This window comes from Mus pahari, chromosome 4 (assembly GCF_900095145.1).
Source record: "Mus pahari chromosome 4, PAHARI_EIJ_v1.1, whole genome shotgun sequence".
NCBI classification, from domain to species: domain Eukaryota; kingdom Metazoa; phylum Chordata; class Mammalia; order Rodentia; family Muridae; genus Mus; species Mus pahari.
The window spans coordinates 139,434,099-139,449,778 of record NC_034593.1 but is presented as its reverse complement, the minus strand read 5'-3'; the positions used below and the strand labels follow the sequence as shown (position 1 = coordinate 139,449,778).

Here is a 15,680-nt window from a genome sequence, read left to right as displayed (position 1 = left end):
AGAGAGAGAGAGAGAGAGAGAGAGAGAGAGAGATCTTAGAAATTACTTAATGATGCATCTGAAGGCTTCAGAAAAATAGGACAAACAATGCCCATAGGTGGGAAAAGATAATCAAAATAAAATGGAATAAAACCAATTCAAAAGTTCTGTTTTTTTTAAAGATTGTCAAACCTTTAGACTAATTAACCAAAAGAAAGATAAGACCCAAATTAATAAAAATTAGAGATTAAAATGGAATCAAGCACCACAATTCAGAGAACCCTAAGAACATAGTTTAAAAATCTACAATCTACTAAACTAGAAATTCAGTAATCTTCATTTTTCTTCAAATGCACATATATGTACCAGTTTTTCAGAAGAAGAGTCAGTCACATGACAAAGTTTAATAATGACTTTCTTTTTTTTTTTTTTTTTTTTTTTTTTTTTGGCTTTTTCGAGACAGGGTTTCTCTGTACAGCCCAGGCTGTCCTGAAACTCACTTTGTAGACCTCGAGGCTAGCCTCGAACTCAGAAATTTGCCTGCCTCTGCCTCCTGAGTGCTGGGATTAAAGGCATGTGCCACCACGTCCGGCTAATAATGACTTTCTTAACTGAAGGTTAGAATTCTAGTAAGAATAACTCAATGCTTTATGTGTTTATGTGTTTGTTTATAGGCTAACCTGGAACTTCTGTGTTGCCAGAAATGACCTTGCAATCCTAATCCTCCTCCTTCCCCTCCTCCTCCTCCTTCCCATGTGCTAAAACTGCAGCTGCACCCCACCACACCTGGCTAAACTGCAGCTGCACCCCACCACACCTGGTTAAACTGCATCTGTACCCACCACACCTGGCTAAACTGTAGCTGCACCCCACCACACCTGCTAAAACTACAGCTGCACCCCACCACACCTGGTTAAACTGCATCTGTACCCACCACACCTGGTTAAACTGCAGCTGCACCCTACCACACCTGGTTAAACTGCAGCTGCACCCCACCTGGCTTGTAGGGTGCTGGGTATCAAGCCCAGGGTACTGTGTGTGCTAGACAAGCAGTCTACCTACTGAGCTCCACCTCAAGCCTTAATGCTTAGTCATTAAATGCTTAATCCTGGAACACCTATTTTAGAGAGGTCTTTGGTCACTACAGTTGAGTAAAACCTTCAAATCATGAAAACTAGTCAAAATATCCCTAAAAATTACATAGAATGCTGTATCATTGTTAGAACTTGGTACAACGTGATAATTGCTTTTATGAAGTAGAAGTTAAATGCAGAATCCAAGATGTTCTGTGGTGGCTTGACTGGGGATGGCCCTTGTGGGCTTATATATTTGCATGCTTGGTCCCCAGCTGATGAACTGTTTGGGAAGGATTAGGTGTGGCTTGTTGAAGTAGGTTGTCCTTGTTGGAAGAGGTGATCCAGAGTTTTAAAAATAACATATTTCTATGAGGTGAGTTTGCTTCTCCTCTGAGACGGCTGGCTAGAGTATGAACCCTGTATAAACCTCTGACTCTTGGTTACTTTTAAGTCTGTTAGCATTCCAAATGGCGGTCTCTTGATGGAACCTTAGTCTGCTCCCAAAGACTTGTGACCGCATAATGGCTAGCAGTTTATGTTTCGTTACTAGAGAAAGTACATTTAAGAAGATAAAATATACTGATTGCCTTTTATTTCCCAACAGATCTCAGATGGATTTTTCGCTCATTTTTATGCCATTTGTGAACATATCAGCCCTGTCTTAGCCTGGGGCTTCTTGGGTCCTAGAAATTCTCTCTATGACTTATGTTGCTTCTTTAAGGTATGTTTAGCCATTGAATCCTTGTTTTAAAGAATAAAATAAAGTTGTTTAATTTTCTGTAACATGAAAAGTTATAAAAGTCTCCTAATTCTATATTTAAATACCAGTAATAAATTGCTGACAGTAATACCAGTGTTAATATTACAGAACAGTCCCTTAGAGAGCTGGTGCCCTACAGTTAGAATAGACTCCCCAGGTCCACTGACTGTCTACTCTCTCCTGTCTTGGAATACCTATTACAGCGACACATGAGAAATACTGCAGACATGGATGTGTTGAGATACACAACTAAGTTCTGTACAAGGTGAAAGGAATGTTGAAATCCAAGTTGTAAGAATTCACATGAGAATTTAAAGTTGTGTCCTCATGTCTGAAATTTGCTTGCCAAAGTGTTAAGAGTTCACTGCATAATCCCAGCACTCTGGAGGCAGAGGCAGGCGGTTTTCGAGTTCGAGGCCAGCCTGGTTTGCAGAGTGAGTTCCAGGACAGCCTGGGCTACATAGAGAAACCCTGTCTCAAAAACAAAAAAAAAAAAAAAAAAAAGAGTTCACTGCAAAGTGTTCTGGCTGGCAAAGTACCAGGGGAACCTCTGTGTTTGGCAGTATCGAGGTACTGAATTTCAGGGTCCAACAGTCCAGAGGAGTATAAATCAGAATGCTTGGACAGTGCCCTGTTGTACTGTGAAGTTTCTAGAAATCTGTTTGCTTTATTGACACAGCGGCTTTATAAATGGGTTAGGACATTTTCGTTTTCTTGTCATTTAGAACTCATTAATTTGTTGCTAGTCTGTTTAACCTCCCAGTTGTAAATTGTGTGCTTCAGTGGAGTAGAGCTGGTGGCCAAGCTCCTGAGGTCTCCAACTCCCATCTTTCTTGTCAGAGTGGGGCACTAGACGGTGCTAGCTCAGGGACTCTGGGATGGCCTTGGTAGTACTTGTTAACATACCCTGTCTGAGGATTGAAGTTGGATATTGCTGGCTTTCTCTTTGCAATTCATTCTCTTCCATCATTTCATTGTAGCCGAGGTCTAGTGCTTAATAAGTCAACAACTTACTTTAATGTGCTTCAGGGTACAGATTTCCTGAAGTGACACTCCTCGAGACCTGCCACTCACTGGTAGACATGAAACTGTCATTTTCATTTATGTCTTTTTTTAGCAGAAAAATATACATTTAAAAGTATTATGTTGGGAGGCAGAGGCAGGCGGATTTCTGAGTTCGAAGCCAGCCTGGTCTACAGAGTGAGTTCCAGGACAACCAGGGCTACACAGAGAAACCCTGTCTCGAAAGAAAAAAAAAAAAAAAAGTATTATGATCATTGCAAATGGCTCATTTTTTCTGTGCCTATGTGGCCAAGCACTCGCAGTGGCCTGAGAGGAAAATCTGGTAAACAGCTCACAGTTATGTCCTGCTTTTACTTCTCATAGAAGACCTATGCCAACCCTGTGTAGTAAACATGCATGCGTGGTGGCACACGCCTTTAATCCCAACATTTGAGAGACAGAGGCAACAGATTTTGTGAGTTTGAGGCCAACCTGGTCTAAAGAGCAAATTCCAGGACAGCCAGGGCTACACATAGAAATCATGGCTTAAAGAACACACACACACACAAAGAGCAAGTAATATTTGCACAAATTTTAAAATATAGAAAACAACAATCCAAAAGGTTAAATAACTTGTTCAAAATCCTTTGCCCATAAGATGTGAATCCAGCCCTAGAACTAAGATGTCTGACTCCTGGTTTAAAGTCTGGTCCAGTGTTAACAATTCAACGCTTTGCCGGGCGTGGTGGCGCACGCCTTTAATCCCAGCACTCGGGAGGCAGAGGCAGGCGGATTTCTGAGTTCGAGGCCAGCCTGGTCTACAAAGTGAGTTCCAGGACAGCCAGGGCTATACAGAGAAACCCTGTCTCAAAAAAAAAAAAAAAAAAAAGTAAACAATTCAACGCTTTAACAAATTGTAGCCTACTAAATGCCAATGTCTGTGTATTCCTTTTCCAGAATCAAGTTCTTTTCTTTCTCAAAGACATCTTCGACTTTGAGAAGGTGCGCTATTCGAGCATAGACACGCTGGCAGAGGACCTCACACACTTACTCATCCGCCGCACGGAGCTGCTGGTCACCTGTCTTGGTGCAGATGCCCTGAGGCAAGCCACTACCTGCACGAGTGGACACTCCCACGCTGTGCCCACTGCACTCTTAGAAGCCAAAGTACAATAAGTACCAGAAGTGGCTGGAGGATGCTGTCCAGAGCTCTAGGGTAACTCCTGACTGTGAGTGCCTCAGAATCTACAGGGAGAGGACAGTCTCAGGATGGGCGGGGATTGTCCTGCGTGTATGCAGGAGGTTTCTCACTGAAGCGATGCGATGGATCCAGAGAGACTTTTTAAAAATCCTTAGGTAATAATTTAAGTTGTGAAATGTTGTGTATGTTGTGACTGTCGCTTGAATTGAAGCCAATGCTATAGGAGTTCTTGTCTCCCCAGTCCGCAGTGTCCAGTACCATCCTCAGCACACGGCTTGATGCTTTGATGCTTTGCTCCTCACGAACACACTAGCCCAGGGTGATCGTATGTGTGTAATAATCTACAACTTCTAGTGTCAACGTACTTAACTTTGCCTGAAATGTATTCTAATCATAGGTACCTCTTCACTGAATAGAATTTAGACAATAGAGGTGTTTACCTACGGCTTGTATATTTGCTAATGTATTTGAATCAAAGAAGGCATCCTCAGAGTTCTGGTGTATGAAAAGCACCTGAATGAAGCAAGTGCTTCACAGCGCATGTCTTGTGATGGATCATCTGCAGTCTAGAGGATATTACTATTGTTCTGAAGCTATGAGACACTGAAATATTTTATCTCATTTTCCCTCAGATGAATATTAAATTTGAAAATATAATTTATTTACCAAAAATGAATTAAAAAATTATCCTCTTTTAAATGTAACTTTGAGGATGGCTTAAAGTATTAAACTTTAGAATAAGATAATTTCCTCTTTCCTTTCACAAAACAAACTTTTAATCACATAGAGAGTTTATCACATTAAAAGTTTGTCATGTTATGCATAAATTTTAAAAATACTCATACTTTGAACTTAGGTTTTAAAGGAATTTTTCTCTCAGATGTAAAACACAAATATTTTAAATGTTATGGGAGTATATTTTAATGTCCTTATGATAAATGAGCAACCATGTTATTATAAGTAACTTCAAAGTACATTATATATTTTCGAGGTCTCATTAATTTTGCTTTAAGATCATATACCATGTTTTCACCAGTGGATTGGATTCACTGACTTGTTATCCTAAAGTGGGCTGCATTGATTTTAAGAGTGAACTGTACAGAAGGATGTGAAATGGGTTTTTAAATAATACGTTTTTAGATTAAAGTGCCTAGATTAAGGTTAATGATGAGAAAATAAAAAGTGAAAAGAAGTTTACTTTTTTAAGATTTTAAATGTAAAGGTACATAACAGTTATGTAAATCAGTTTTAGATGTAGGACTTAGACCCGTGCCATTAGTGTGTCAGGCTTAGGCTGTACACCTGTGTCCTCAGTGCACACTGCCTGACCTTCTCCCTCACCCTCCATTTCCTGACCACGGGCGTGAGTCTGCCTGTGGACAAAGCGCACTGAGCCTGACTTCCCTTACATGTTCACAGTAGATGTTCTTACCTATGAGATGTCACCGATGTGAGTGACACACGTGTGCGTGCCTTCCTGTTACCACATGAGCAAGACAGTTGTGGATTACAGTCACTTACTCATTGGAGTTGTAAGTGTTCTGTCCTGTGGTTTTTGTAAACAGAGATAGTGGGGGAAAGTCCCCCTTGAGACAGTGTGGAAGAATTGCACTGTGGAACAGTAACAGTGCTGTGAGATGATCTTGGTGGGTGACCTTTCTAAAATGTGTTTGATTTCTCTCTGTTTTTACATTTTAGTTAAAAAATAAATAAATTGCCCATCTTCAAGAAAGGGTTGGTTTAACTAGAATATAAACAAGATCGTTTGTGGCCTTTGATAAAAGAGATAAGAATGACCAAATAAAATCTGGGAGCAATAAATGTAGGAGAAAAATCTTTGGTGGGGGGTTTGGGAAAGTTTAACTTTTTAAAGGAAAATGTCTTTTTAAAAAGAACATCTCTGGCTCTGACTGTTGAAAATACTTAAGATATACATACCAGTTTTTATTTGCCTTAAAATTAAATAAAGAAGCAATGCTTTAACAGATGAAAACAGGTCACGCTAGGCTAGAGCCTGTTAGGGAAAAAGGAAGGCCAGCCTAGTGGACTCGTGGGGTTAACTGGCGAGAGCTACCACGCGCAAAGTGTGCGCCGGCAGAGAGTTGATCCTGAGAACATAGCCGCTTCCTCTTTTCTGGAAGAAAAACTGATAAAAATTCAGTTGATTTATTTTCCTTTGTTTGTCTTGCTTCAACTAAAAAGGTAGTTATTTTTTCCCAAAGGTTAACAATACGTTCATGGAATGACAAAGCAGAAGTCTCTCCTTTTACAAGAAGCCAAGTTTTCTGTTCTGTAAAAGTCAGCTCCAAAGAGCTGCATCTGTCTCCTGAAATAGTTTTCATCATGATTCTATTGATTTGTTGAACTGACTATTGTATTTACAAATGTTTCTGTGCTTTAAGATATAGCCTTTCCTACTTTCTTTGCAGAAGTTAGCCTAGAAATGAGGAAGGCCAGAGGAAGGATGAGAAAGTGGGGGTGAGCTACTCCATGGCCTGTCATGACCAGACTGGAAGCTATGTTATAACACTGGTTTTTATTTTTAATATGAACATTATTAATAATTAACATAATTAGTTGGACTGTAATTTTAAAGTATGAGAATTAGCCTGAATTAAAATCTGTGCATTTTTAAATTAAGAAATATGTATGTGAAAGTGTTTATGTGCCCTGTGATAAATGGAATATGAACTGCTTTGTTCCTAACGACTGTGTCATGTCACAGTCTACTTGACTGACCTCAGCGTATCTGTTTCTTCACTGTAAGGATGGAACTCACTAATCGGTATAAAGTGCATCACTGCAGTGGCAGACGACAGCACCGTCCCTCACAGGCACTGCAGTGAGTGTGTTTTCTGTCCCGGCCAAATAAACCAATGATGGTGTCTTAGTGACGTGCAGGCTGCATTAGTAACACTCTATGAGGTGTGATCACAGACGCCTTCGTAGGCCTGCCCTTTCCCATGAGGCCACAGAGGGAGGCAAAGAGAAAAGAAGACTGAGATCAAGTGTAGAATACTACCAAATACTGTTTGTGCTACTATGGGAATAAAGACAGCATTGTGATTAATAAAGTTTCAGGTTTCTTGTTTTAATTGAAAGGTTTCAGTGAATAAGGTCATCATGCAGAGTAAGCTGATGAAGTGGGGTGTGAGAGAGAGTGAGTGAGAGAGTGTGTGTGTGTGTGTGTGAGAGAGTAAGTGTGTGTGTGAGAGAGACAGAGAGAGAGTGTGTGTGTGAGAGAGAGAATGTGTGTGTGTGAGAGAGAGAGAGACAGTGTGTGTGTGAGAGAGAATGTGTGTGTGTGAGCGAGTGTATGTGTGAGAGAGTGTGTATGTGAGAGAGTGAGTTGTGTGTATGTGTGTGTGTGAGAGAGAGAGTGTATGTGTTAGAGAGAATGTGTGTGTATAAGAGAGAGTGAGTGTGTGTGTGTGTGTGTGAGAGAGAGAAAGAGAGAGTGTGTGTGTCTGATCAACCCTGGATTCTCTTGCCTGCACTTCCCAAGTGCCAGGATCACAGGCGCGCACTACCAGCCCTTTTTTATTTTTAAACTTGTTAAGTCTATGAGCTGACCTCTATGATCAGATTGATCAGGTCATAGACAGAAGCGGACTCTCTGCTCTCAGAGATGCAGGGGAAGAATGATGGAGTCCTGCATCATCCACATCCGAATTTCTGATCCAAGTGTCATCATCTGGCTTATTCTTTGTCATTTCTGTCCTCTATAAAGTGTTCTCCACTTTAAACATCACACAGACATTTTGTTGTTGTTGTTGTGTTGTGTTGTTTTGTTTTTAAGACAGGGTTTTTCTGTTCTGGCACTCTATGGACCAGGCTGGCCTCAAACTCAGAGTCCCACCTCCCTGCCTCCTGAGTGCTGGGATTAAAGGTGTGCACGTCTCACAGAATTGTAGCATGTTTAAGAAGCCCCTCCATAGTTCATCATGTCTGTCATCACACTCTCTGGGGCTCCATCCTTGGCTGCACCCCTGTGATCACTTGTCTGCTGTTGTCCCTGTGTTCCCTCTGGGAGGCTCTTCCCCACGCTCTTCATAAACACTCGGCTCTGTGCCGTCCTCCCTGTGGCTCGCACACAGCTTTTAACATTTTTTTCATGTTCTTTGTATTCTTTCATATTTTACCATGCCATTTATTCCCATTTGGTCCCTTGCTCTTCTCTGCTATCTTTGATCTAATGTACAAATTTTGGATCTTCTTAGGTTATTTGGCTTTCTATACATCAAAACAACAAAAAACCCTACAGTAACTTTCATTGCTTGGGCAAGGAAGAGCTGAATTCTGGTACAACAGAAAAGAGCACAGCTTTCTGAAGGCACTTTTTATCCTGTACTTAAAAGCCAAAGCAAAGCAACTGCCATGTCAGACATCACTCAGATCCTACTTCTGGATGTCCATGTGTCACAAAAGCTCTCCCCCACATTTATCTATAGGAGGTTTCAGAACTTGGAACTCAAGGTTTGAGATGACACCACAGTACCTGGAGTCAGAGCCCCCTAGTCATCCATGCACCAGGAAAGCACACCTCCACAGCTTTGCTGCCGAACCCCCAGGTCTGTGTGCTGGAAGCTTCTCTCCTGTGGCTCCGTGAGGTGATGGGTGGAACCTTCAGGTGGTGGGGCCTCATGAGAAGCTGTTTGGTGTTGTGACTCTGAGGGTTTTGTGCTGCCTGCGGGCATGGTCCCCCAAGGCAGGATGTTTCAGGGAGCACACACAGCTCCCTGTTTGCAAACCATCCTGTGATCCAGCAGGGACCCTTGCCTGCATGCCAGTGCCATGCAAGCTCTCAGGATTAGGAGCCAAGTAAGCCTTTAAAATCTTGTTACCGTTGTTGTTCCACCTACAGGGCAACAGGAACTAACCAGTACCCCCTGGGTTTGTGTTTCTAGCTGCATATGTAGCAGAAGATGACCTAATCGGCCATCAGTGGGAATAGAGGCTCCTTGGTCTTCCAAACTCTATATGACCTAGCACAAGGCAAGGCCTGGGCCAAGTAGTGGGAGTGGGTGGGNAGGGGAACAGAGGTGGGGGGAGGGGTATGGGAAACTTTCGGGATAGCATTTGAAATGTAAATAAAGAAAATAATAATAAATAAATAAATAAATAAATAAATAAAATCTTGTTACCCTGTGTCAAGTGTCTGTGATAGCAACATAACATAGTAAGGAGATTTGCTTCTAAGATTTGCCCACTCCGTCAGGCCTGTTGGCAGTGGGCCTCTGTCCACGGCTGGCTGTAGGCAGGAGCCCATATTTCCTCACACTGGGCCCTGAACACAGCTTCCTGGTGTTTTAGAACATTCAAGTGACCACTTCCCTAGTGTAATAGGAGAAAGGCAAGCTGAGAGGCAGAGCTGGTGTGGAAGGCAGTGTTTGGGGCAGGGTGTACACGTGCTGCGCATCTGGTCAGGGGACAACATCCATCTGGTACTAGTCTTCACAGGCTAGCTGGCCAGTAGCTTCCAGCAATTCTTTTATCTTCCAATGGAAGTGTATACCTGGAAACCAGACCGATGCCCTACTGAGCTTGGCTTTCCCGTGGGTTCTGGGGATTGGAAGTCACATGGTCAGACCAGCGGAAGGGTCTTTAGCCACAGAGCACCTTCCCTGCCTTGGCAATGCCTGGATTTGAACTGCTGCCGCTGCCGCCACCATGCTGTGCTGGTTGAATGACACCAACCATGACACAGTGTGGGAGAGCTCTGTGTAGTCTAATTGCAGGAGGCAAGATCATTCAGGGTCTTGCTGCCAAGGACCACAGTTCAGAATCCTAAGTTGAGCCTGAGAAATGGCTTGTCTGGTAAAAGCACTTGCCACTCAACTCTGACAAACTGATTACTAATGATAAATAGTCTTACAAAATAAACTATACAAAAACAATGTAGCAACTTTAACTTAATTTTAGTTTAGTTTAATTTTGTTTGTTTTTTTTAGATAGGGTCTCAATGTGTAGGCTTGCACTCACTGTGCAGCCTTGTCAAACTCAGTGATTCGCCTGCCTCTGCCTCTCAGGTGTTGGGCTTAATGTGGTGTGCCACCGCACCCAAACTACCCAAATGTTAAATGAGTTGATGTACGTTCTCCGCCAGTTTTTTGTTATGTCTTGCAGACTGTGAGTTGGAGCATTGGTCCACGGTGTCCCAAGGTGTCTTTGCTGCTCAAGCCACACTTCCTTCTAGTTGTCATGTGGAGTTTCAGAACGTTCAAAGTCATGGCCAGAGTCTCACACGTGCTGAGCGAGTGCTATGCCAGTGCACGCTTTGCAAGGCCCTAGCTGTTTGCTCAGCCTCACTATGAAGCCCAGCCTGGCCTGGAACTCATTATGTGGACAAAACTTTAGATGTCTGGCTGCCCCGTCTCTAGTTCATGTGCCCCATACCCAGCATCCCTTAGTGTTTGTTTGATGTTGGTTTTGAAATTTTATTTTAATTGTGTCATTCTCCCCTTTCTTCCCAGCAGACCCTCCCAATGCCCTTCGCCACGCCTTCAGATTTATGGCCTCTTTTTAAATCAATTGATATTACATGCATATATGTATTTGTATATTCATGTATATGTTCCTAAATATAACCCGTTGAGCCCATATGTTACTTGTATGTATGTTTTCTGGGTTAACCGTACACTGCCGCTCTCTTCAGACATACTAGAAGAGGGCACTGGATCCCATTACAGATGGTTGTGAGTCACCATGTGATTGCTGGGAATTGAACTCAGAACCTCTAGAAGAGCAGTCAGTCAATGCTCTTAACCTCTGAGCCACCTCTCCAGCGCCTGCAACCCTTACTTAAAGGTGAAAAATGCCTAGAAATACAAGAAGCAATGACTGGAGGCTCATCCCTTGCTTTGTGTTTGTACCCGCTATATTACAGTTGTACTCTAAGTCTTGATGGCTAAGCCTTATAAGCTATTTGCCTTGATCGGTCATTCCAAAGCTTTAACATTGCTTCTGTGTGAATTGTTGTGATGTTTGTCTAATTTGAAAGAAGGCTGAAGGTACAGCTCAGTGGTCGAGCACTCACTCAGTACATGTGAGGTCCAGGGTTTGAATACTAGGACCGTAAAATACAACCAAAACAGGTTGGGAACAGACATATATATATGCAAATCTTGAGTTTCTAGTAATCCCAGATTTAGATTTCAAAACTTACCCTATCTCAATCTCCACCAATGGCTGGCTGCTACAAGTATTCCCCACCAGAAGTTTCCACGGTTTGAAGGTCAGAAACCTGTCTCTGTAGCTGGCAGGCAGCCTGTTCACTAAAGCCTGCTAGTTCTATCTGGGAACAAGCTAAGCAGCCCCACCCCCTTTCCGACAGCAACCGCCATGGCCTTTCATCTTGGTTCTGCAGAGCCCTCTTGCTCTGTCTCCTGCCTCCTCCCTCACTGCGTTTGTCTCCGTGCAACACTTGAGCTAAGTCAAAGGAACTACTATCAGGACATACCATGCCACTACTCTGCCCAAGGTCCCCTAGTGGCTCCCTGTCTTAGAGTGGAATCAGAATCCATACGTGCTCACCAGAGCTTCGGTATGTCGGCTCCTGCCCACCTTGCTGCTGTTATTCTACCAGTCATGTCTTAGGCTCCACCCACACGAGCCTCCTTATTTTCCTAGCACTTGTTAGATAGGATCCTTCTATGGAGCAGTTCTTTCCCAGATATTCACATCTTAAATTCTTTTTTTTAAAACTTTTTCCAATTTTTTATTAGGTATTTTCTTCATTTACATTTCAAATGCTATCCCCAAAGCCCCCTATACCCTCCTCCCACCCACTCCCACTTCTTGACCCTGGCCTTCCCCTGTGCTGGGTCATATAAAGTTTACAAGACCAAGGGGCCTCTCTTCCCAACGATGGCCAACCAGGCCATCTTCTGCTACATATGCAGCTAGAGACACGAGCTCTGGGGGTACTGGTTAGTTCATATTGTCGTTCCTCCTCTAGGGTTGCAGACCCCTTCAGCTCCTTGGGTACTTTCTCTAGCTCCTCCATTGGGGGCCCTGTGTTCCATCCAATAGCTGACTGTGAGCATCCACTTCTGTATTTGCCAGGCACTGGCATAGCCTCCCAAGAGACAGCTATATCAGGGTCCTTTCAGCAAGATCTTGCTGGCATATGCAATAGTGTCTGCGTTTGGTGGCTGATTATGGGTTGGATCCCTGGGTGAGGCAGTCTCTGGATGGTCCATCCTTTTGTCTCAGCTCCAAACTTTGTCTCTGTAACTCCTTCCATGGGTATTTTGTTCCCAATTCTAAGAAGGAAAGAAGTATCCATACTTTGATCTTCTTTCTTCTTGAGTTCCATGTGTTTTGCAAATTGTATCTTGGGTATTCTAAGTTTCTGGGCTAATATCCACTTATCAGTGAGTGCATATCATGTGAGCTCTCTGCCTCCTGTGTTGTTGATAGGGCTCTTTTCATTCATGTAAACTGTGTGTGGGCCTCAGTCCTCTGTGGTGATAAACCGAAATAAAACCTTTAAGCCCTTTCTGGGGGAGGGGGGGCAGCTGCTAGGGCTGAGGAGAGAGTTCAGTCAGAAAAGTGCTTGCCTTGCAATCATGAGGACCCAAGATCAGCACTCATTACCTACGTGTACAGATGTCACACGTGCCACACATGTCACACATGTCACACATGTCAGTGCTCGTTGCCTACATGTACAGATGTCAGGCATGGCAGTGCTCGCTAGGGGAGGAGGAAGCAGAACAACCCTATAGCTGGCTGCTCAGCCGGACTAACTGAGCTCCAAGCCAGTCAGAAACTCAAGAAGGTGGGTGGTCTTCCTAAGCAAACACCTGAAGTGTTCTCTGCCCTCCACATGCACACATGTGCATCCACACACATTTCAATACATACATGCATGCACACCACACATGTGCAAAACAAAGAAGCGCTGGCATCTACAGTGGTCATTAGTGGCCCCTCCTACACCATGCCTTCCTGTCTCTGTATGTGATCTCTCCCACAAATCTGTGCTAACGTGTGCCACCTGAACCAATGTCCACATCACACTCGAGCTGATCCCACCACCACATTCTAGAATAATGAGTGAAGTAAGCCACAAGTAACTGTTACATGGCCTCAGGTGATTTGTTACAGTAAGAGAATCACTGATATGCTGCCTCCTATTCCTTGGGGCTCTCGAAGGAGACTGGCCACTCTGGGCATCTTGAGACACAGCCTAATTCCCAGGTGCACTTCTGTCCTCCTTCCTCGGGAGTCTGTGTTCCTTGAGAGCAGGAGTGCTGTCACTGCTGTGGGATGTGTGTGACTGGTCATGTTGAATGGGTGATGGAATACTGGGAACAGGCAGCCTTTCTGCGCTCTGTGTCACAGTCATTCTTTCTACAGCTGGAAGACTCTCACAAAGGATGGGACAACGGCTTTATTCAGCTCAGTCCCAGGTCACAGTCCATCACTGTGGGTTAGTCATAGTTACATTCACTGTCAAAAGCAGAGAAAGATAGGGGGCCAGATGTGGTGACTCAGCATTAATCACGGCCAAGGCCAGCCTGGACTACATATCCAGCTCCAGGCCAGATAAGGTGCCATAGCGAGTCCCTGTCTTTAAAGAAAAGGCAGAGTGAGTGAATGCACGTGTGTTTATCCATGGCCTCCTCCTCTTCCACACAGTGCAGGACTCAGAGCCAGGACAGAACAAAGTCCACCTGAAGGTACATCTTGCCACCTAATGTAACCCAATTAAGAGACAGGTGGACTATATCTACACAGTCCCTCATTGAGACTCTTCCCAGGTGATTTGAGAGTGGCAGGTTCTCAACTTCCTAGTGCTGTGATCTTTTAATACAGTTCCTCATGTTGTGACTCCCCAAAATAAAATATTTTCGTTGCTGTCTCATAACTGCAGTTTTGCCACTGTGATGAATTATAATGTAAATGTGTTGATTGTCTTATGTGACCCACAGAGTGAGAACGTTCTAACATGTTCCGCTGGCAATTACACTACCTGAGGCACAGAGGGATACTCTCGGGGTTTATGGAGAAAATGGACAGTTTTGCAAAATCTGATGAGGCTATTGGGTAGAAATACAAATCTCATCCTTTAAAAATCAGAATAAAGAGCTGGAAAGATGGCTCAGTAGTTAAGAGCACTGATTGTTCTTCCAAAGGTCCTGAGATTAATTCCCAGCAACCATAGCACATGATGGCTCACAACCATCTGTAATGAGATCCGATGCCCTCTTCTGGTGTGTCTGAAGGCAGCTACAGTGCACTCATAAAATAATAAATTAATAAACCTTTAAAAAAGTGGGCCTAGTGAGGAGCTACCCCCAGAAGGGATTAATTTAGCTCCATGGGTCTCCAGATAGTTTTTTTTTTTTTTAAATCAGAATAAAGATACAATTATAAGTGCACAGTGAGGAAAAGACACCGGAGCATTGCAGTAGACATGGACAGTGCTGGGAGAAGCTTCCAGGAGAGGCACGTTCAAATGGAGGGCTAAAGGGATCCTCAAGTTAGGCCAGGAGACGGGAAAGGGTCTTATAGGGAGCTTGTATGAGGCTGTGGACATTCCCATGAATGGAACAGGTGAAGGTCTTGAAGGGTGGAAGGGACAAGCCGGCCTCCAGACCTCCTATTGACATTTCCCTCCTGGTAATATGAGAGCTGGGATGGCAAACCGCTATATTCCAGGGCAAAAAAAAAAAAAAAAAAAAAAAAAAAAACGCTAAATCACCTGAGCTTTGGTCTGTCTGCTGCTGGAATCAGAAGTGGTTTCCTTTGTCCCTGGGTCACCTACCTCGAAGCCTCTCATTTTTCTTTGGGGATTTCCGAGAGATGGCCTATTGAAGCCCAGGCTGTCCTCAGACTCTCTATAGTGAAGACTAGCTTTGGGATTCTGCTCGTGCCTTCCCCTCCTAAGTGCTGGGGTCCGCGCCCCCTTCCCCCTTCCCCTGCCCCCTCCACCCACCCCCATCCCGCACTGGCTAACTTCACTAATGCTGTTTTTGTTGTGTGGTACTGGGGGGTGACCCCGGGCCTTGTTTTGTGACACAAACATGCTACTCACAGAGCTATGCGCTCCTCAGTTTGGTTTGTTGCTTTTGATGGAGTGAAGTGGGGCCTCTCTTTATCCAAACAGGCCTCAGCTGGGCTTGCCTCTCACACTCAAGTGTAGTTTTCGTGGCAGGCTTGTGCCTAACACTCACGTCATGCTTTTAGATGATGTAAGAGCGCAGATTTGTATTGCCTTCGGCTAAGGAAAGGTGAGCCGTTGAGTTAAGAGCAGACTTATCCCGCTACCTTGAGCGTCTTTTCCAGTCACCTCTCCTCGAGGTTAAAGAGGAGGACAGACAGACGCAGCGTTTTCACACTGTCGCCCCACTCCTTCCGAAGGAAAGGGAAGCTGGCCAGAAGTCAGTGAGTTTTATGGGCTACTAGGGCAGGTAGAGAATCTGAGGGAAGCGGGCCGGCAGGTTGCCAGGAGGAGCCTGCGGTGGCAGCCAGCGCCCCTCTTCTTTCTGGGTGACTCTCCACCCTCTGCTGCGCGGCGGTGGGGGTGGGGACTGGCCTGGTCCGGGAACAGCTGCAGCGGGCGCTGGGCCCGTCTGGAATGCGGGAGCCGCTGCACCAGGACTTTTATGGAAACTTGCTGCTGGCGCGCGGCGGCCAGCGGGCTCGGGCGGCG

General features: G+C 44.3%; 1 protein-coding gene across 4 annotated transcripts in view; it reads left to right on the top strand.

Annotated features, from left to right (window-relative positions):
- Window positions 1-7,071, top strand: part of Miga1 (mitoguardin 1) — a 56,531-nt gene extending 49,460 nt beyond the window's left edge. For all 4 annotated transcript variants that reach the window (XM_029537889.1, XM_021196400.2, XM_021196399.2 and 1 more), the window contains 2 exons: window positions 1,660-1,776; window positions 3,775-7,071. In XM_029537889.1, coding sequence (XP_029393749.1) covers window positions 1,660-1,776; window positions 3,775-3,993 — 336 coding nt within the window. In that variant the 3' untranslated portion in view covers window positions 3,994-7,071. The remainder of the gene's footprint in view (window positions 1-1,659; window positions 1,777-3,774) is intronic.
- Window positions 7,072-15,680: the final 8,609 nt, after the last annotated feature.